The following is a 23,743-nucleotide window of genomic DNA, read 5'->3' on the forward strand; positions in this document are numbered from 1 at the left end:
AGTTGTTGGGGTTCATCTCATACTTCTGAAGGTTTGAGGGTGCTGCCTGTTCCATACTCCCCCTACTCCTCATCTAGCCTTTTAGGGGTACAAACAATAGTAATTGGGGCCCAGTGTGGTTGTGTACGTGTGATATACATACACTTTTTTGGGATCATATTTTCTATTCCGCTATTTAATCAAAAACCTTTGGGGATCAGTTAAATTGGGGGATAGTCTGTGTTGGTACGTGTGAGAGAGATCCACCTTTCCAAGTTGTTGAGGTTCATCTCATACTTCTGAAGGTTTGAGGGTGCTGCCTGTTCCATACTCCCCCTACTCCTAGCCTTTTAGGGGTACAAACAATAGTAATTGGGGCCTAGTGTGGTTGTGTACGTGTGATATACATACACTTTTTTGGGATCATATTTTCTATTCCGCTATTTAATCAAAAACCTTTGGGGATCAGTTAAATTGGGGGATAGTCTGTGTCGGTACGTGTGAGAGAGATCCACCTTTCCAAGTTGTTGGGGTTCATCTCATACTTCTGAAGGTTTGAGGGTGCTGCCTGTTCCATACCCCCCTACTCCTCATCTAGCCTTTTAGGGGTACAAACAATAGTAATTGGGGCCTAGTGTGGTTGTGTACGTGCGAGATACATACACTTTTTTTGATCATATTTCCTACTCCGCTATTCAATAAAAACCTTTGAGGATCAATTGAATTGCGGGATAGTCTGTGTCGGTACGTGTGAGAGAGATCCACCTTTCCAAGTTGTTGGGGTTCATCTCATACTTCTGAAGGTTTGAGGGTGCTGCCTGTTCCATACTCCCCCTACTCCTCATCTAGCCTTTTAGGGGTACAAACAATAGTAATTGGGGCCTAGTGTGGTTGTGTACGTGTGATATACATACACTTTTTTTGGATCATATTTTCTATTCCGCTATTTAATCAAAAACCTTTGGGGATCAGTTAAATTGGGGGATAGTCTGTGTTGGTACGTGTGAGAGAGATCCACCTTTCCAAGTTGTTGGGGTTCATCTCATACTTCTGAAGGTTTGAGGGTGCTGCCTGTTCCATACTCCCCCTACTCCTCATCTAGCCTTTTAGGGGTACAAACAATAGTAATTGGGGCCCAGTGTGGTTGTGTACGTGTGATATACATACACTTTTTTGGGATCATATTTTCTATTCCGCTATTTAATCAAAAACCTTTGGGGATCAGTTAAATTGGGGGATAGTCTGTGTCGGTACGTGTGAGAGAGATCCACCTTTCCAAGTTGTTGGGGTTCATCTCATACTTCTGAAGGTTTGAGGGTGCTGCCTGTTCCATACCCCCCCTACTCCTCATCTAGCCTTTTAGGGGTACAAACAATAGTAATTGGGGCCTAGTGTGGTTGTGTACGTGCGAGATACATACACTTTTTTTGATCATATTTCCTACTCCGCTATTCAATAAAAACCTTTGAGGATCAATTGAATTGCGGGATAGTCTGTGTCGGTACGTGTGAGAGAGATCCACCTTTCCAAGTTGTTGGGGTTCATCTCATACTTCTGAAGGTTTGAGGGTGCTGCCTGTTCCATACTCCCCCTACTCCTCATCTAGCCTTTTAGGGGTACAAACAATAGTAATTGGGGCCCAGTGTGGTTGTGTACTTTTTTTGGATCATATTTTCTATTCCGCTATTTAATTTAACTGGGCCTCCATGCGAGACCTGTGTGCCTTGTTGCGCTGTTTTGAGTACTCCACCAACATGGCCAGTGGCAATGACGCCGTTCTCAGCTTAACTATCCCACTTCCATGCCTCCTTGAAAAAACAATTCGGGCGATGATGGAAGAGGATGTGGCACAGGATGAGGAGGAGGAGGAGGATGAAGAGGTAACATTTCCAAGGCTTTCAGGGCAGTCATTCGCAAGGGGCTCCGAGGGTGGGTTCCTGCACACGCAAACGCCAGGGACGCAATTGTCCAGCAGGGGCACAGTTCTGGAGGATGAGGAGGATGAGGAGGAGGAGGAGCTGGAGGAGGAGATGGAACCATGTTCACAGCAGGGTGGCACCCAGGCCAGCTCATGGCCATCACTGGTGCGTGGCTGGGGGGATACAGAGGACACGGACGATACACCTCCCACAGAGGACAGCCTTTCGTTGCCTCTGGGCAGCCTGGCACACATGAGCGATTACATGCTGCAGTGTCTCCACAACGACCGCCGAGTTGCCCACATTCTAACTTGTGCTGATTACTGGGTGGCCACGCTGCTGGATCCCCGTTACAAGGACAACGTACCGTCCTTAATTCACTCACTGGAGCGCGATCGCAAGATGCGCGAGTACAAGCGCACGCTGGTAGACGCCATGCTGCTGGCATTCCCATCTGACAGCGGGGCCACAGTGGAAGCACAAGGCAGAGGAGGAGGAGGAGGAGGTCGCCAACGCAACCAGGGCACTGCCAGCACCTCAGAAGGCAGGGTTAGCATGGCCGAAATGTGGAAAAGCTTTGTCAGCACGCCACAACAAACAGCAGCACCAGCAGCTCAGATGGAACGTCTTAGCAGGAGGCAGCATTTTACCAACATGGTGGAGCAGTATGTGTGCACACGCCTACATGTAGTGAATGACGGGTCTGCCCCCTTCAACTTCTGGGTCTCCAAATTGGGCACATGGCTTGAGCTTGCCCTTTACGCCTTGGAGGTGCTGGCGTGCCCTGCAGCCAGTGTATTATCTGAACGGGTATTTAGCACGGCTGGGGGCGTTATAACAGACAAGCGCAGCCGCCTGTCCAGAGACAATGTGGACAAGCTCACGTTCATTAAAATGAACCAGGCATGGATCCCACGGGACTTTTCCGTACCTTATGCAGAATAGCAATGGATACCGACCTTACCCACCCATTGTTCCATTTTTGCTCTTTCTCACTCTTTTGGGGTGTACCCTCATTTAAAATTTTTGAAAAGAAGCAGTGTTGGCTACCTCGTCCTCCTCCTCAGGGCCAGATTAATGTAGGGGCTATTGGAGCTGCAGCTCCAGGCCCCTACCTTTTATATAGGCCCCGGGTTGGCCATATTCACTGTTACCGCTCTTCTGTCACTTGTAAACACAGAAGTCTGGCTTCTATGCTCGCTTCCCCAGGCAGCACCCTCAGAACCTCCCCACACAGCGTGAAGGCCGGACAAGGAGGGACAGTTGGCGATGCATGGATGTGTTTATGGGCTTCAGAGACAGCATCCCATGTTGAATTAGGCATGCATGGCTGCACCCTTCCTCCTCTGGGTGCATGGCAAGGCACGGCCCTTAAGGCCCTTCAAAATCCTCAGCACCAAGCCCATGATGCTGTTAATCCGGCCCTGGTCCTCCTCCACCGCCGCTTCCACCTACACCGCCCATAGGTGTGCGCAGCCTATTGCATTAAGGTGTGCACCCCAAAGTTGAAATACACATGCATGTGTTTGCCAGCAGGGAGAGTAATGTATCGGGGCCATGTACCTGTAGGCAAGGAGAAATAGAGCAGAGCAGGTCCCAGGGAGATCTTTCCCATCTCCTCACTGGCAATGCTATGTGCCCTAGGTGATTAGGGTGTGCCCAGGCACACCCAGCACACCCTGTGCGCACGCCTATGTCACCGCTAGGCTTGTGACGGTATCAGATTTTCATGCTGCGATTAATTGATTAAGGTTTTGCCACGGTATACGGTATTATCACGGTATTCTATTATTAAATTTAAATTATTAAATTTCCACCTCACTTCAATTTCATTGCTGAATTTAGGGGCTTTGGTTCACTTATGCACATTATTATATAGTCAGTCAGTACAGACTCTGTGAACCAGGCCTAAAATAGGTCATCAAGCAGTGTCTGGCCTAACTGGTGATAACTGGTTCTGGCGCTCGGCTCCGATCCGATGGCCTGGTCATTAAGAGGGCAAATCCTTGTGGTCAAGAAGTGGTTAAACCTGAAGGAGGTGTTGTTTATAAATTACTTTACTATTGCTTTAGGCCTGGTTCACATGTATGCGGGTTGGTGGTTCACATTTGCACAGGCATAGCAGCCCATTGATTTGAATGGGCTGCTATGCCCTCATTTTCCGCAGAAAAAAGGTGCATGCAGCATTTTTTTAAAATTCAGTGGCCTTGAAATCCATCCTGCTTTTGCACCATGCGACTAACCTGCAGTTCCTGCTCTGGCAAGCTTTCTGCATTTTTTGTATACGTGGGCACGGCATTTAAAAATAAACAGTTTGCGTGTGCAGCAACGGCAGGTAAGTCGCATGGTGCAAAAGAAGGATGGATTTCATGGCCACTGCATTTTTTTAAATTCTGCATGCACCTTTTTTCAGCTGAAAACGCAGGCATAGCAGCTCAAGCCCATTCACATCAATGGGCTGCTATGCCTGTGCAAATGTGGGCCCCCAACCCGCATACATGTGAACCAGGCCTAAAGCAATAGTAAAGTCATTAATTGGTTAAACCTGCAGGAGGACCGGTGTTTTTATCTATTAATGACTTTACTATTGCTTTAGGCCTGGTTCACATGTATGCGGGTTGGGGGCCCACATTTGCACAGGCATAGCAGCCCATTGATGTGAATGGGCTTGAGCTGCTATGCCTGCGTTTTCAGCTGAAAAAAGGTGCATGCAGAATTTAAAAAAATGCAGTGGCCATGAAATCCATCCTTCTTTTGCACCATGCGACTTACCTGCCGTTGCTGCACACGCAAACTGTTTATTTTTAAATGCCGTGCCCACGTATACAAAAAATGCAGAAAGCTTGCCAGAGCAGGAACTGCAGGTTAGTCGCATGGTGCAAAAGCAGGATGGATTTCAAGGCCACTGAATTTAAAAAAAATGCTGCATGCACCTTTTTTCTGCGGAAAATGAGGGCATAGCAGCCTGTTCAAATCAATGGGCTGCTATGCCTGTGCAAATGTGGGCCGCCAACCCGCATACATGTGAACCGCCAACCCGCATACATGTGAACCACCAACCCGCATACATGTGAACCAGGCCTAAAGCAATAGTAAAGTCATTAATAGATAAAAACACCGGTCCTCCTGCAGGTTTAACCACTTCTGGATCGCAAGGATTTGCCCCTTTAAAGACCAGGCCATCGGATCAGAGCGCCAGGACCAGTCATCACCAGGTAGGCCAGACACTGCTTGATGGCTATATAATAATGTAATGTGGGCTGCTAGGCGTGTGTGTGTGTATATATATATTTATTAGAGCTGCACGATTCTGGCCAAAATGAGAATCACGATTTTTTAGCTTGGAATAAAGATCACGATTCTCTCACGATTCTCTGTGTAACAAAAAAAAAAAAAATTGGGATAACTTTACTGTTACGTTTTTTTTTTTTTTTTTATTCATTAAAGTCTAATCATTGCGTTTGAAAGACTGCTGCGCAAATACAGTGTGACATAAAATATTACAACAATCGCCATTTTATTCTGTAGGGTCTCTGCTAAAAAAATATATAAAATGTTTGGGGGTTCTAAGTACTTTTCTAGCAAAAAAAAAACTGATTTTAACTTGCAAGCAGCAAGTGTCAGAAAAAGATCCAGTCTTTAAGAGGTTAAACTTCCTTTCTCCCTGGCAGAGGGAAGGAAAAGATACAAATGTAATCATTTTTGTTTATAGTTAGGAGACTTAATGCTGAAAGGTGTTAGCTGAGTGAGTGAATGAGTCATCCAGCTCACTGAAATGTATCAATTCACAAGTCAGGCAGACTTGACAGAGAAACTCGGTATTTTAAAAATGCCACAATAACAATACCGTGGCTATGCAATACCGCGATATATCGAATTACCGAAAACCGGCATATGTCTAGTCACCGCCACATCCACCACCACCTCAACCTCCCTCCTACTCCATATGGGCCTCGTCCTTCAGAGATGAAGAAGAACATTGTTTTATTTTTCTGTTTTTTTTTGTTGTTTTAAGTTATTTCCCTATCCACATTTGTTTGCAGAGCACTTGCCATGCTCTTAATTACGTTTTGCTGCCATTTGCAGCACTCTAGCCCTTTCCTTTGGTGTTTTAGAGCCATTTTAGTGCCTTAAAGTTCGGGTCCCCATTGACTTCAATGGGGTTCGGTGTCCGGGAAAAGTTCGGTAAAAGTCCGGGACACGGACCCGGACTTTTTTTTAAAGTTCGGCCGAACCCGTCGAACACGGACATCTAGGTGTTCGCTCAACCCTACTAGTTACTTTACTTAGTTACCAAAAAAAGTAATTTAGTTACTGTAATTAGTTACTTTGTAACTCGTTACCCCCAACACTGCTGCGGGTATATGACATCAGCTTCGGTAGATGATCCGGAGATATTTAAAAATGACGAGGTTCCCATGGTGCTTAATAAAGACCCTGGGGTTGATAAGGAAAGGATACTTACAACAGTCCAGATTAAAAGAAGATACCATTAGTAACATTTCAGCCATCACAACTGAAAGATGTGAAAAACTTACGCTGCAAAGGTTCCCAGGAGACATCCTTCACATATTGTCTGAAACCAAAACACATGGCAAGCGTTCACATGTAGACAAACTAAAAAAGTACTGCTTTAATTCTCCTCACTGATATCAGCTAACATGACATGTAATGAACTGGTTTAGATCATATCAAACAGCTTGTCTAGCTACAATGTACTACAGAAAAATAGCACCCGATCTCACACTGGATGCCGACTCACGGTGACCAAAACTCAACCAGGTAATTTAAGATGGCTTCAGCTCTGCTCACCACCCTCAGGAGAGGTCCCTCCAATGCGTTTCGTCCCCTAGTAAGTGTGATGCCTCAACGATTAAAGAAGTACAGCCAAAGCTCATTTGGCTGTACTTCTCCTGTGGATCACAGGAGTGCAGTTCGCTCTGAGCCGTTTCAGACTAGGGAAAGATCGTGACTATCCTGTTTCCCTGAAAATAAGCCCTATCCCGAAAATAAGACCTAGCGTTAATTTTGGGGATAGCTGCAATATGAGCCCTACCCCAAAAATAAGCCCTAGTTAAATTTTTTGTAAAAACTTGTAATCCGTTTTTTGGAAATATTATAAAATATGCAGTGTGTCTCCTTTTGTAACTTTATTGTGGAAAATACATTATTTACAGTGTCGCTGGGTGCTCACATGACCCGGGGTGGATCTCCTCTCCTCCCAGTTGACGTCAGCGGCCCCTCACTCTGCAGTGCTCAAAGTGGGGAAAAAGAGTTCTGGTGGGTCATGTGAGCACCCAATGGTGCTGTAAATAAGGTATTTTCCACTATAGAGTTACAAAAAGAGATACACTGCACATTCTGTAATCTTTTTACAAAACGGATCATATAATTTTATAATGTCTTTGATCAAGGTTTGTTTTTGGGATTACAGAATGTCCTTATGCGGACTCCTGAGCTGACAGGGGGAGAGAAGACAGGGGAGGGACACAGGAACTTTTTTAAAAACATTTATTGTTCTATTCCAGGTTTTTATTTTTGAACAAATAGAGGGCTAAATGGCACAGTACAAGCACTGTTCTGTCTATCATGCCTTAAGAAATCAGGATTTTTTTTGTTAGGGTTACAACCACTTTAAAATCGTCATGATGACATGACTGTTTTTGAATAAATTTAAATTATTGTACATAATGTGAATAAACAGGGTATCCCCTGAAAATAAGTCCTAGTGTGTTTTTTGTAGCCAAACTTAATATAAAACCTGATCTTATTTTCGGGGAAACAGTATATGGTCGGGATCCGCTCACATGCCTGAACCAGCACCTGGCCCAGCCTCCCAATGAGCTGAGCCCACCACTCCCACCCCCTCCACAGCCAAGCACTCCAGTAAGTGCGGGGAGGGGGCGGGGTAGAGCACACAGGGATAACAGACAGTCACCAGCTCTCTGCTCAGAGAGTACTGAGAACTGAGCGATCAGCAGAGTTTAATCATTCGGTTCTCAGCCTTAGGCCCAGTGGGGGACTGCTGCATCCATCTAGGTAAGTATGATGCCAAAAAAAAACAAAACTTCTCTTTTGATCTGAGGAACCTCTCTGTGGGTGGAGATCAGAGTTGAAGCCATTTTATACCATTTTTTTTTTGTTTTGGTCACAGTAAATCAGCATCCTGAGTGCAATCGGTTGTCATTTTTCTGTAGTACATGGCAAGCATTGGTTAATTGGCTTAGTTGGCAAGAGTTGTATTGGCAGGTCTGTTACTATATTGCTCTAAATTTAAAAAAATATGAAGAAATTGTACAGATCAATTATATATATATATATATATATATATATATATACACACACACATATATATATATATATACATATATATATATATATATATATATATATATATATATATATATATAAAAGTAGCACCCTCCTAGGTAGGTGCTAGTTAGGGAGGGTAGTTTGTTCTGCCTGCTTATCAGGGGAGCAGCAGGTAAACTATATTTTGCTCCATCTGCTTATCAGGGGAGCCTGATCAGTAGTTTTGCCTGTTACATGTGTCCATGTGTGATTCATCTGGTCTGAGGGAGTGTCCCCACTGTATCCAATAGGGGAGCCTGTTGGACAGTGGAGCAAACCCAACCAGTGACACACCGGCTTGTATGACTATCCCAGTAGGTTGGCACAACAGTGGTGCATCCTGGGATATGTTAAAAAAGCCACGGGCACATGTGACAGGGTGTCTTTGGGCGGGAAGCCAGGTCCCAGGAGGAGGGTGATGGCTGTCTCTCCTCCTGTCTGTATGGAAGGTGGTCACAGGCGGTTGGCCTAGTGAGCCAGAAGTGTGGTGCTGAGCCAGGAGGTCCAGGATACTGACAAATGGAGCTGAAGGCAGAGCAACCTTGGGAAAAACAGTGTCCGTGAGTACCGGGAAGCTTGCCAGGGGTCTGCCCAGGAAGGGGACCACTCCAGTAGAGTCAGTGGACAGGGGCTAGCACGCACAGAAAGTGAGAAAGGAGATGCTAAGTTAGGACCCTGAAGAGGAACTATTTCAGGATCATATTCATTATCTTCTCTTAAGTGGCAAGGTGAAGCAGCGGCCTTGCCGCACACACTACAGTCAGTTGTCCTCAAGCATTGTGCATAGTTCATAGTTGGAGTATCCCACTCATCCCTTCTCCCATCCCAGTTCTAAATAAAACACAAAAACCAAATCCCATGGACTGTCTGTTGCTACGGGTAACCCAGGGGAATCCAGAAAGTGCAATATATATATATATATATATATATATATAGAGAGAGAGAGACAGTAATTGTCCTCATTTATTTAGTATTTTGACAGCCATGAACTACTTAAACATGTTCAAGTCATGTTCAAGTTACAGGGACCTCTGAATTTTACTTTTGCCTCAGCACTCATTTTAATGGAACAATGGACAATGGAAGAGATCCATTCATCTCTGCCTATACATTACTCAAGTGATGGATTTCATCCTAGATATCCAAGCTGATATCCTTTGACCTCAAAAGTTGACTCAAAAGTTGAAAGGCAGCAGGGCCAAGCAAACAACCCCCTGGGATCAGTATGCAGAGGGGAAGCAGTTGACACAGTATCAGAAGACAGAAGCTTCACTGCAGTAGTTGCAACTACTATAGTGATTGTCAGCTTCCCCAGCAGATTCTTAGGTATGAGATATGCACACTTGCATTGGTCCATGCTGGACCAATGTAAAGTATGTAATAAGGATCATATCTGGAGTTAAGATTTGCAGTATTGTAGATATAAATGTGTATCTTACGCATCCAAAACCTCTAGCAATAGGTAGGCGCCTACCCTGAAAAAGGCAGTCAGGATATGTATAAGGTTCTGTGTTTTCTGGTATTAGTTTGACATCTATTTGAGATGCTTGTGAGATCTTTCAAAATTAATTGGCAGGTGCATTTGACCTGCATTCCTGTAGGACTGTATTTGGAATGCAATACCCCCTTGAAGTGAACAAAAGTTCTAACAATAGAACAAAACCCATTTGAATTTAACAAAAGGGCCCTAAGGATGGCCTGCAATGAATAAAAAGTTTTCAAAAACCTGCCCATTATTAGACTAAAAGAAGACCGTTGCTCTTCGTAAAAGTAAGCTTGCACTGGCAAACCAATATTTCTGCATAAATAAGGTATGCAGCCATATTTAATATGATATAGGACTCTCTTTAATCATGTAATGCTGTTTAATGCTATTAAAACGATAATTATCCTTTCATTCTTAGTCCTTTCAAGTTGTGTTTGGAAATTTTTTTTGAAATCTGAAAATATAACGTATCCATTATACAAGTGTTTTAGTTTATCCTACACTAGCACAATACCTGTAGCTATTGTCCATTTATCTGTCTATCTGACAGCCTTGCAAAACATGCTTTATTATTTTCTAATAACACAATACAGAAGATGAAAAAAAAATAATAATAAACAATTTTTGAAGATGATTCCAAATTGCTCCTGACATTCCACTTACAAACAATCCAAGGAGAATGTAGTTTAGCGGCACTTTGCGACGGGCTTCGTTACAGCAAGCCAGGATCATAGCCAAAATAAAGGTGCAGGGTCTGCAAAACAACAAAGCATGGGTTGATCATCAGCAGAATCATCTTTAAGATACAGATTCTCTGTGGTTTAAATTACACTTAAAGCCTCGTACACACGCAATGATTATCGGCCGACCGATCGGCCGTCTTTTGTCCAGTGTTGTTGTGTTGGTTGAAATGTGCCTAGACTGCACACGAATTTTCTCGGCCAACAACAACCAACTTCAGAAGTGATGTCATGTGCTGGTTTACTTTCCGTGTGTTTTTTCTTCTCTGGGCATGCCCAGTCTTGCTCATCTGATTTTTGTCTGCCGAAATCTGTACTGACTGACGGAAAATCGGCCGTTCTGTTGACGGCCAACAAAAATTTCATAGCATGCACACCAGATTTTGTTCGGCCGAAAAGTCGCAGTCAGTTGTTGGAAGCATCATACTAACAAGCCGACAATCGGCCGATCGGACGTTGGCCGAAAATTCACGGCCAACAATCGGTGCGTGTGTACGAGGCTTTAGATACAGATTCTCTGTGGTTTAAATTACACTTTATTCATGTTAAATAAGCCCAGATTTGTGCTGCGCTCACTCCCGCTGGAGCCCACAGTTTAAGGTCCTTAGGGCCTTTTACTGTGGTTGCACCTGCAGCCAGGTACACAGTCACAGTCCCTACTTTGGCTCAACGAACAGTCTAGATCAGTGGTTCTTAACCTGGGAACGATCGAACCCCAGGGGTTCGGTGAGTCAGTCTCCGGGGTTCGGCGGGGGGGACAAAGGGGCAATTGCCCCCCCCCCGAGAAAATATTACTGATTGTGAGGCCGAGCGCACCCCGGGAAATCAGAGCTGCGGTCGGGACAACTCATAGCCATTACACATAGACACTTGACACTCCGTCCCCTGTACCTCCCCCAGCAGGTTTCCAGCCTATCTCCTGCAGGCTGCTTGCTGCGTGAGTGGGCGGGATGGGGATGTACCTGACCACGGAGATCGCGCCCGCCTGGAAGAGGGAAGTGTGAGCAGCTGAGCAGAGGGAGCCGAGTGAATGTTCCTGGAGGTAGGCTCAGCTAGCTGTACATGGTGGATTCGTTTACAAGGACCTCTATGCTAGGTCTGCTGAGTTACTGCAGCTTAGCATAGAGGTGCTGTTAGCTGACAGATGGAAATGCATGTCCTTTTCATTTAGCTCAATAAAGCATTGTGAATACCCCCTGGTGTGTGCCCTCCTGATACCCCATGAAATGCTCTCCCAACACCTCCCCCCAATGTGTGCCCTCCTAACACCCCATGGTATGCCCTCCAAACATCTCCCCAAAGTGTGTTCCCTCTTGACACCCCAAGCTTTGTCCTCCCAACCCCCCCAGTGTGTGCCCCCCTGATATGCCCTCCCAAACCCCCCCCCCCCCATTGTATGTCCTCCTGATACCCCATGGAATGCCCTCCCAACACCTCCCCAAAGTGTGTTCCCTCTTGACACCCCATGCTATGTCCTCCCAACCCCCCCAGTGTGTGCCCCCCTGATACCCCATGGTATGCCCTCCCAAAACCCCCCCCCCAGTGTATGTCCTCCTGATACCCCATGGAATGCCCTCCCAACACCTCCCCCCAGTGTGTTCCCTCCTGACACCCCATGGTATGTCCTCCCAGCCCCCCCAGTGTGTGCCCTCCTGATACCCCATAGTATGCCCTGCCAACACCTCCCCCCTCAGTGTGTTCCCTCCTGACACCCCATGGTATGTCCTCCCAGCCCCCCCAGTGTGTGCCCTCCTGATACCCCATAGTATACCCTGCCAACACCTCCCCCCTCAGTGTGTTCCCTCCTGACACCCCATGGTATGTCCTCCCAGCCCCCCCAGTGTGTGCCCTCCTGATACCCCATAGTATGCCCTGCCAACACCTCCCCCCTCAGTGTGTTCCCTCCTGACACCCCATGGTATGTCCTCCCAGCCCCCCCAGTGTGTGCCCTCCTGATACCCCATAGTATGCCCTGCCAACACCTCCCCCCTCAGTGTGTTCTCTCCTGACACCCCATGGTATGCCCTCCCAACCCCCCCCCCCCCCACCCCAGTGTGTGCCCTCCTGACACCCCATGTTTTAATGGTTTTGTTCTTAATGGTTTTGTTTTTTGAGATACAGTCGCCAACACTTGCAGGGAGGCCCCAGCGAGATTTGAACTCGCGACCCCTGGTTTACAAGACCAGTGCTCTAACCCCTGAGCTGTTTTTTTAATGGTTGTGTTCATTTTGTGCACCTATGTATAAATATATACCTAAATATATACCTATGTTTTGAATTTGAAAAAATCATATTTTATTTTTTCAATTAAGAAGGGTTTGGTGAATGCGCATATGAAACTGGTGGGGTTCAGTACCTCCAACAAGGTTAAGAACCACTGGTCTAGATGTATGCTTTTCTGATGCTTTATTCCAGAATTTGAACTTGGATAGGGGTGTAGGGTAACTGTGGGATACTCAAGTGATATTAGCAGCAACTTCCTCCTAATCATCTGAGCAAAGTCCTTGCTCAAGCAATTTGTGGACTGAGCTATACCAGGACCCCCAGAATCCCTTGGCAGAGCTGTGCCAGAGCAATGATCCTGAAGCAATCTTTTGAGGAGCTAGTTGCAGGAATCCTCCAAAAGGAATCGGTCTGGAGAAGGATTGTCTCACTCAATGGGCTGTGTTCAGAGAAAGCTGGAAGGTATGCAGCCTTTCCTTGGGACTTGTGAGCACTGACCCTGAATTGTGATCCCTGGTGACTGTGTGCTTCTAGGGATGTAAATAGCTATGGACTGAGATTGCTCTCGTAGGGTCTCAGAGCATTGGCTGTTCCCTTGTGTCCTTGGAAGAATCCATGTAGGAGAGCCTAGTGAATAGTGTCTTCCTGTTACTGTGCAAGCAATTTGAAGTATCCCATGCCCTAACCCAGTGATGGCGAATCCTTGGCACTCCAGATGTTTTGGAACTACATTTCCCATGATGCCCAACTACACTGCAGCGTGCATGAGCATCATGGGAAATGTAGTTCCAAAACATCTGGAGTGCCAAGGTTCGCCATCACTGCCCTAACCACTCTCCTGTTTAATGTTTTTCAAACAATAAATATCAAAAAGACTTCCCTTATCTTGAGTTATTGGAGCTGGTATGCACGGACTGGTGCTTGTGGGCAGCCTCTATACTATTTTGGAAGAGCCAGCTAATAACAGCAGCCCTTATGGGGGTAGCGCTACATATGCACCTGACCAAAAGACATCTGAGTTTTTTTTTTTTTCTCAACATAAGTGGAGATATACTTTAAATACATACTGTATATGTTTACTGTGGGACTTGAGTTTTAAAATACCTTTGTAATTCTATACAGCCAATTTGGTGATTTGTGTACATCTACCCCTACTGAACAGCCATGCAGGTGACACTAAGCTAAGCAATCCCTCTTTTTTTGTCACCTCTCCCCCTCCACCCTGCTCCTCACACATTATTGCCTCTGCTATCAGCATAAAGACAACCAAAGAGGCAAAACTAAAGTTACCCATACCCAGCTTGAATTTCAGCAAATTCAGCAAGAATTGGATGAAATTTAAGCCGCAGGTGGCCCTGTTGGCATCACCTGGCTCAACTAAAGTTGTTTTAAAGTATAACTAAAGGCAAACTTTATTTTCTTTAGTTTTGGATAGAGTGGAGAAGGGTTAGAACCCCTGTCAGGCTTTTTTTTTTTTAATGCTGTCTATACCCTTTTAGGGAGATTCACCCTCTCTATGTGTCCTGTTTGCCTCTTTGAAAGTGAAAGTAAATCTGAAATTTTAGGTTATCCCCAGAAAAGTAATAGAGGGGAGATCTTCCAATGGGGACATTAGTTCTGGTGATTTGGGGGTCCCCCACGGGATTCCCTTAATTTTAATTTATTCCCTCTGTAGCACCCTCCTAGGTAGGTGCTAGAGAGTGAGTATAGTTTTTTCTCTGTCTGCCTATCAGAGGAGCAGCAGGCAAATTTTATATTGCTTTCTGCTTAACAAAGAGCAGGATCTGTGAGTTAGGTCTGCTCATGGTGCTCAGTGTGTGATTCATCTGGTCTAGGGGAGTGTTTCACACTGGTCCAATAGGGAGGCATATTGGATAGTGGAGAAAACCTGACCAATGGGTACACAGGCTTTGATACAGCCCCAGTGATTGGCACAGACTGCTGTCTCAGTGCATTGTGGGGTGTGGTTTTAAAGTCAGGAGCACATGTGCTCGGGGTCTTTGGCTGGTGATCAGAGTCCCTGAAGGAGGGTGGCGGCTGCCTCCTCTTCTGCAGTAGTTGGTGTATGGTCACAGGCAGTCGGCCTGGTGGACCAGAAGGAAGGAGCTGAACCCAGAGGACCAGGAGAGCTGACTAGAGGGGTTGAGACACTGGAGAACCTGGAAAAACAGTATCGTGAGTACAGGGGATCATATCTAAGGGCCTGACCAGGAAGGGGGCCACCCCAGAGTAGAGTAGTCAGAGGAGGGTTGTTAGCTGGTGGAGTGAAAGGGGGTGCTAGGCGATTACCCTGAAGATAGTGTGTAACCAAGTCTTTTGTTCAGAGACTGAATATCTACAATTCATCTAGTGGCAAGGTGAAATTAGCAGCCTGGCTGCATCTTCAGATAGAAGTCCTCAGAATTGTGAATAGTTCAAGTTCCGGAGTATCCGACTCTTCCCTTCTACCATCCCTACAAAAAAACAGCCAAAACCCCTAGACCAGGAGTTCCCAAACTGTGGGTCGCAAATCAATGGGCTGCTATGCCAGTGCAAATGTGGGCCGCCAACCCGCATACATGTGAACCAGGCCTAAAGCAATAGTAAAGCAAGGATAATAGCAAGGATTTGCCCCCTTAATGACCAGGCCATTTTTTGTGATTCGGCACTGTGTTACTTTAACTGACAATTGCGCGGTCGTGCAATGCTGTACCTAAATATAATTGATGTCCTTATTTTCCAACAAGTAGAGCTTTCTTTTGGTGGTATTTGATTACCTGTGCGATTTTTTTATTTTTTGCACTATAAACAAAAAAGCGACAATATTCAATTACAAGCAAGTGGGTCCCAAAAAATAACTGTATTCAGAAGTTTGGGAAGCCCTGCCCTAGACTGTTCATTGACTGAGCCGGAAAGTAAAGTGTCAAGTGTCAAGTTTCTGCATGTAGTTGGTAACGGTAACCCAGAGGGACCCAAAAAGGTGAAGAATTCAGCAGTCCTCAAGGGGGCAGTGCTACACCTCTTACTTCCTGTTTGGCTATGGGACAAGAAGTGAGGGGAAATCCGCACAATGGGACAAAGATGGCATAAAAAAAAAAAAAAATCTGACAGAAGTTATGATTCTCCCTTACTCTATCCAGAATGAAAAAAAGAGGTTTTGCCTATAGTTCTAATTTAAAAAATTGATTGAGCCAGGTAGAAAGTTATCAGCCAAACAGTGACTTGCGAACTGACAGATGCAATCACTGTTTGGGTATTCAAGCAGCCGTGGGTGCCGTGGCTGCCTGAATACAATAGCCGGCAGGGCAGCTTTGTTTATCCATGGTGTTTAGTGTATATCTAGCTGGCCATACATTAATCATTTGTTTTTGCATTCAACCAGGTCCACATTTGACGTGGATGGGAGAAACCCTTTCGCTGTACTATTATGTTCTGACACTGATCAGTGTTGTCAACTGTATCCCTTGGCACGGATCATTCGGGAAAAACCAGACAAGCTGTTTTTCTATACAACCAGCCTGCCCATAGATGGATCAAAATGTGTCTGGTCCCTGCTGAACTGGCTGAATTTTAATCACTGTATAGTCAGTTTATGACACCAGTGTAATAGGTGCTCCTTGTGCTATATATTTAGTTGTAAAATAACAATTTTATATAAAATGTAATACAATATAAAGAATTTAAAAACTTACAAAATATGAATACAGATGAAAAAAAATAAAAAACTGACCCAAACCCACTATAGCTTCCTTTTAAAGACATTAGCTGTTTGACTCAGCACTGTAAAGATAGCTTATAAAATGACTTACATGAGGGCATACAATATATAAGGATAGTTCTGCACCCATTCTCGGAGTGTTTTCCTACAAGACAGTAAAAGGCAAAAAAGAAAAAACATTTTTCAAATTGATTCGGTACATACAACATTATATATATATATATATATATATATATACACATACAAACCCAAATCCAAAAGTTGGGACACTGTACAAATTGTGAGTAAAAAAGGAAAGGACTCATTTAAAAATCTCATAATCTAATATTTTATTCACAATATAATATAGATAACATTTTAAATGTTGAAAGTGAGACATTTTGGAATGTCATGCCAAATATTGGCTCATTTTGGATTTCATGAGAGCTACACATTCCAAAAAAGTTGGGACGGGTAGCAATAAGAGGCCCGGAAAAGTTAAATATACATATAAGGAACAGCTGGAGGACCAATTTGCAACCTATTAGGTCAATTGGAAACATGATTGGGTATAAAAAAAGCCTCTCAGAGTGGCAGTGTCACTCAGAAGTCAAGATGGGCAGAGGATCACCAATTCCCCCAATGCTGCGGCGAAAAATAGTGGAGCAATATCAGAAAGGAGTTTCTCAGAGAAAAATTTTAAAGAGTTTGGATTGAAAGAGTTAGGTTTATGGATCTTATATTGGAAGGTAATAGTAGTTTCTGCCACCATCCCTAAAAAATCATGTGTAATTTGTGATGCCTCAGGTCAGGTTGGGGATTTTAAGGGCAGGAGTAAGAGATATAGATGGTAGTGGATAGCATAAATAATTTATTAAACAATATAATATTTACAAAAACTTGAGGGTGAATGGGTAAAGGCCCATTGGGTGCTGGTGAAGGAGAGAGGTAAAGAGTGTGTTTACACTTGAGAAATAAGTGACTTTTGGTATTTTTTGGACAACCCTGCTCTGCTGTTCCTTGTGTCAAATGACAGGGATTGGTTCAGAGGAGGTGTCCGATCGGTAATCCGATGCGTTTCGGCCAATTGTGGCCTTTGTCAAGGATAAATCACTGATTATGTTCAATATCCACTTCCTGTGATTGTGCCTTCCCAGTGTTTCTCCAGATGCTACAGGAACTATATGTTTTTGGACTTGGAGGTTTGGTCCAGGGGTCCGATGTGGTTCATACTAATGTCAGCGTTTCCACAGAGGTTGGAACCATAGTTTGTGGTTGTTGTTATGTTTAGCAGCAATCCGGCAGCATAGGAACTCCAGTCACCTCTCCTCCCTCGGTTTAAAGAGTTTGGAATTATCATCATCTACAGTACATAATATCATCCAAAGATTCAGAGAATCTGGAACAAACCATACTGGATGGCGGTGATCTTAGGGTCCTTAGACGGCACTGCATCACATACAGGAATGCTACTGTAATGGAAATCACAACATGGCCTTAGGAATACTTCCAGAAAACATTGTCGGTGAACACAATCCCCCGAGACATTCGCCGTTGCCAGCTAAAGCGCTATAGGCCAAAAAAGAAGCCATATCTAAACATGATCCAGAGGCGCAGGCGTTTTTTCTGGGCCAAGGCTCATTTAAAATGGACTGTGGCAAAGTGGAAAACTGTTCTGTGGTCAGACGAATCAAAATTTGAAGTTCTTTTTGGAAAACTGGGACGCCATGTCATCCGGACTAAAGAGGACAAGGACAACCCAAGTTGTTATCAGCGCTCAATTCAGAAGGCTGCATCTCTGATGGTATGGGGTTGCATGAGTACGTGTGGCATGGGCAGATTACACATCTGGAAAGGCACCATTAATGCTGAAAGGTATATCCAAGTTCTAGAACAACATATGCTCCCATCCAGACATCGTCTCTTTCAGGGAAAACCTTGCATTTTCCAACATGACAATGCCAGCCCACATACTGCATCAATTACAACATCATGGCTGCATAGAAGAAGGATCCGGGTACTGAAATGGCCAGCCTGCAGTCCAGATCTTTCACCCATAGAAAACATTTGGGGCATCATAAAGAAGAAGATGCCACAAACAAGACCTAAGACAGTTGAGCAACTAGAAACCTGTATTAGGACAAAATTCCTATTCCTAAACTTGAGCAACTTGTCTCCTCAGTCCCCAGACGTTTGCAGACTGTTATAAAAAGAAGAGGGGAGGCCACACAGTGGTAAACATGGCCTTGTCCCAACTTTTTTGAGATGTGTTGATGCCATGAAATTTAAAATCAACTTATTTTTACCTTTAAAATTATACATTTTCTCAGTTTAAACATTTGATATGTCAGCTATGTTGTATTCTGAATAAAATATTGAAATTTGAAATTTCCACATCATTACATTCTGTTTCTATTCACAATTTGTACAGTGCCCCAACTTTTTTGGAATCGGGTTTGTATATATATATATATATATATATATATATATATATAACACACCAAGTTCTCATAACCAGATATTATTTAAAGCACGTCTCCTGGCAAATGTGAACTTTCCTTTGTACCAATCTTCTGAAATAGACACTACAGGTTTTGCTATTTACATATTCTGTTTGTAGTTTCTGGGGAAGTAAAGGTAGAGCCCACTGGGAAATGGCACACGAGATTAGGAACAAGATCTGCAGATCCAAAGATTTGCTGAACTTCACTTTTTCAAATATTGAATTGAAAGCTGAACTATGGGATAAGCAAATACTCTCTGAATTAAAGTCATGTTTATTCTTTCTTCAATCTGTGTGTGCTCCATGTAACTCTTCCAGATCTGTGCAGTAATCCAGGTGAGACTTTACCTCTGTGCAGAAGCTTCCTGTAATAAAGACCGGCCACTGCTGCACTCTCTCTTTCTGCAGGGTGACTGGTCTTGTCTCTGCCCCCTCCTGTAGATTTCTGCAGGCAGCCTGTAATGGGTGTGGTCTGCTGGGTCCCTCCCACAGCTCTGCTCTCTGCACAGGCTATGAACAGAACAGTGATGAGGTTATCACTATATTTACAAAGTAATGTCTGGGCTTGGAAAAAAAATTTGGTACACACAAAGTGGATGTATATCCTTTGTAGTTATTAAGGTGCTGTATATATTTAAATTAAATTTAAAAATGTTTGTGCCTGGAAAACCCCTGTTCCCACTAGGTGTGCAATAGGATAGGTTTAGCTGGTAGTTAAATAAGGGATTGAACTGTATAGGCGACTATCTCAACCACAGGGGCATACGCCACCCCTCATATTTCATGGGAAGTCTTGAGATGCCCCCAGCAGATAGCTTCCATTTACAACAAATTTATCACTTTCTTAAATCTTTGCAGAAGGAAAGCTCTAAACCCTGTTCCAAAATAGATGTATGCAGGATGCTGCTCTGCGAGGGGGTGTCTCCATGCTAGACAGACTGTTTATCAACTCTACGGCTAGATTATCTTACTAGGTGGCATAGGAAAGGAATCTTGCTATAACTCCTAATGTGGAGGACTGGTGTAAATGGAGTCAATTCATAAAGGCATTCTTAATGTTGACTTGATTGAAGCAGCTTACAAAGTTCACGCCAGATGGTATTTACTCCCGAAATGCCTGTCAAAAATGTATCCAGGCACCTCGGCTACCTGTTTCAGGGGCTGTGGCCAGATAGGCACATTGCTACATGGGTGGTGGTCATGCCCAAAGGTCTTTCTTTTTTGGATATGGGTTAACTCATTTGTTTTTTCAGTCACGATGGTCAACATCACTAACAATGCAAGTATCGCCCTAATAAAAAAGCCTGTGGCCAATGTTCCCCCGACATACCCAGACTTTAATTTACTTTATTTTTTAGTGGCCAAAATCACGATAGCATGGAAAAGCCCTGTTATAGACATTGCGATGGTAAAACGGAAACTCACATGGATCATGTTGAATGAAAAGATTGTGGGTGTCCTTTGAGACAAACTATTTAAATAAAATTTGGTCCCCTTGGCTTGCTTACTTGCAGGTCCCGGATGAATGAAGCTGATCGTATGGATAAGCAGATGCAGGATCCCCAGGCAGATCCATCTCCTTTCCTGTTCCCTTCTTCTCTTCCTATTTCTTTTATTGTTTCCTTTACTCCTGCCAGCCTTGGCATTATGTACTAATAGCTTTTGTTTTCCTTCCTTATTTAAGTTACCTATGTTTATATTTGGGGATTCGGAGTCCCTTCTGTGGGACCGTTGGGATGCATGGTAATGAGTAATGTTTCGCAAAGCTATATCCACTGGATAGAGGCTTTCCTATCTGGTGGGCCTATTTCCAGTGATTATGCATTAAGGTGGTCTAGATCTCAAAAGCTCAGTTTTTTTTGCTCCATATTATGATTCCAGGTGTGACCGTATGGATAACCACCTCCCAGTGTGAATATTATTCTTGTTGTTTTATACTCATGCTGTATTGCATAATATTAATATGTTATCCCTTTCCACTTCTGTTGGTGGCCAAGTGCTTACCTGTGACCTTAGAGAAGATCTAACCCAATTTCCAAGATTTTCTGTTTTTCCGTTTCCCCCCCACTTATGTACCATTTCTTGTTGTCTTTACAGAGCACACAAGGATTGTTCGCTGCTCTCCACAATGCCTTTTATATTAATGAAAACGATTGAAACAGAAACATAACATTTCATTCATGCAGAGGATAATTGTTTTGCCCAGAGCTCTCTTTAAAATGTAGCATGTTGTTCTCTCAACAGATTGTTTTTAGCAGAAAAAAAAAAATGTAAACTACCCAAAAGGCAAACAATCATGAGGAATATCCATAGTCCACCATAGACTCGCCAATAAAAATTCTGACTGACTGGCTGGCAGCCAAGCTTGTAAGCAGGTTAGTTCTCCAGGCTGCCCAGAAGGGTAGGGGTTAAATCGATCTTTGCATTTTCCCGGGCATTTTGGAGCTCTGCCCTTCACCCTGTGTTGATATATAAAAAGGGGGATGGCTCTGCTAGGTGTCCCTGGCCTGCATGAGATGGAATCGAGAGGCCAAGCCTGGGATGCAACCACCAGCAGCATCTGAAGTGCACTTTAGGATGTCAGCCTGAGCCAAGATTCCACCACTTTTGGACTCTCACCTCTTAGGAAGGTATGACCCGGGCAGCTTGGGTCTAGCTAGTCAGGAATGAACTGTTGGACTGTATCACTGAGTTGTTCAGTAAAGTCTGTTTAGCTCATTCATGCCTGGTCTGAAGTTATTCAAAGTGGTGCATGGAAGTACATAGCGTATCCAGGAGAGCAGGGCCTGTAAAGGGGTTAGTGGTTTGAAGAGTGTTGAGGTCAAAGGTTACAAGGTGACTAAAATTTCAGATGAGATCAGAAATAGCCTATGTATTTCTCTAAAGCCCCGTACACACGCACAGATTCTTGGCCGACCCATTGGCCGTCTTTTGTCCAGTGTTTGTTGGTTGAAATGTGCTCTAGACTTGCACTGGACTTTTGTTGGCCAACAAAAACCAACTTCAGAAGTGATGTCATGTGATGGTTGACTTTCCGTGTGTTTTTTCTTCTCTGAGCATGCCCAGTCTTGCTCATCTGATTTTTGTCTGCCGAAATCTGTACTGACTGAGGAACAATCGGCCGTTCTGTTGTTAGCCAACAAACATTTTATAGCATGCACACCAGATTTTTTTCGGCCGAAAATTCGCAGTTGGTTGTCGGAAGCATCATACTAACAAGCCTACAATCGGCCGATCGGACGTTGGCCGACAATTTACGGCCAACAATCTGTGCGTGTGTACGGGGCTTTAGGAGAGAATTCCTTATAGCTAGAGTCACACCCATGGGTTTGTGTTTTCTTGTGTTTTTTTTCTTTTTATTGGTTTTGGGCACATACATAATCAAGTATTGATGTTCACTGCTATTTCCATCAAAAGCCCCTTTAAAGTCTGTCAGCAGATCAAATAAATGGACATGAACTTTTCTGGCCAAGGTCAGTGTTTTGCACAGATGTGTACCAGCCCCATTAGAAACAATGGCAAGTCTCTGCACGTGTTTTAAAAAATGTTAAAATGGGGGCGCAAAAATGCATAGGTGTGAATGGGCCACTTAAAATGAACTCTAGGAATTTAGCCACTTTGAGAAATGGTCTGGATTGCTAGGGGTTAAGTCTATTATGTTTTTACTGAGCACCAGGGGTGCAGCTATCACTATACGTCCGGCGCTCTGATATTGGACCTACTGGACTTTTCAGAGTCCAGCAACTGTTGAAGTAGTTTAGCAAAAGAGAACTGGGCACGTCTGATACCACTCAGTCTACAAAAATTCAGTGTGTTGTCAGCCCACAATAGGACTTAGGAACTGAGTGCACTTCTGGCAGATAAACAGGTATTTTCTGTGCTTGCATGGTCTTTAACCGCTTGCCGACCGCCGCTCACCCACGAGCCTCTAGGGGGCAAGCGAGCGCCCCCGGAGGCGCACACCAGCCCCCGCTCGTTCCCTGCCTTCCCCGTGCGAGTGACCGGCGGCTCCGATGTCCGCCGGTCACTGACGATCTCCCGCTGGAGAGGGAGAAATGCAGGCGGCTGTTGTAAACAAAGCCGCCTGTTATTCTCCCTGGTGTAACAGCAGAGACCATACGATCCTGCTATGTAGGATCGTATGTCTCTGTGGTTACATAAAAAGCCACGCCCCTTTACAGTTAGAAGCACACCCCTAGGGACACACTTAACCCCTTGATCTCTAATAAAGTTAACCCCTTCCCTGCCAGTGTAATTTTTACAGTAACAGTGCATATTTATGGCACTGATTACTGTAGTAATGTCACTGGTACCCCCAAAAGTGTCAAAAATGTCAGTCAAGGGTCCGATCTGTCCGCCGCAATGTCGCAGTCCCGCAAAAAAAAATCGCAGATCGCCGCCATTACTAGTAAAAAAAAAAACAAAAATGACATAAACCTTTCCCGTAGTTAGTAAGCGCAATAACTTTTGCCCAAACCAATCAAAATACGCTTATTGCGATTTTTTTTTTTACCAAACATATGTAGCAGAAAACAAATTGGCCTAAAATTTTGATTTTTACATTTTTTTGGGGGAATTTCATATAAAAAAATGTGAAAAATATTATTTTTTCAAAATTGTCGCTCTTTTTTTGTTTATAGCGCAAAAAGTAGAAATCGCACAGGTGATCAAATACCACCAAAAGAAAGCTCTGTTTGTGGGAAAAAAAGGATGTCAATTTCATTTGGGTACAGCGTCGCACGACCGCGCAATTGTCCGTTAAAATCACACAGTGCCGAATCGCAAAATAGGCCCTGGTCTTTGAGCAGCCAAATCCTCCGGGGCTTAAGTGGTTAATGGGATAAAACAAGGTGAAATGTGCATGTA

At 44.1% G+C, this 23,743-nt stretch overlaps 1 protein-coding gene across 1 annotated transcript in view; it reads right to left on the reverse strand.

The window, feature by feature from the left end:
* Window positions 1–23,743, reverse strand: part of LOC309555404 (protein lifeguard 3-like) — a 57,054-nt gene that overhangs the window by 12,760 nt on the left and 20,551 nt on the right. Inside the window, exons 4-6 of the mRNA XM_082257418.1 lie at window positions 16,487–16,540; window positions 10,399–10,489; window positions 6,437–6,474 (exon numbers count right to left, since the gene is read on the reverse strand). Coding sequence (XP_082113544.1) covers window positions 6,437–6,474; window positions 10,399–10,489; window positions 16,487–16,540 — 183 coding nt within the window. The remainder of the gene's footprint in view (window positions 1–6,436; window positions 6,475–10,398; window positions 10,490–16,486; window positions 16,541–23,743) is intronic.

Source organism: Pelophylax lessonae, assembly GCF_965119305.1.
Source record: "Pelophylax lessonae genome assembly, chromosome: 5".
NCBI classification, from domain to species: domain Eukaryota; kingdom Metazoa; phylum Chordata; class Amphibia; order Anura; family Ranidae; genus Pelophylax; species Pelophylax lessonae.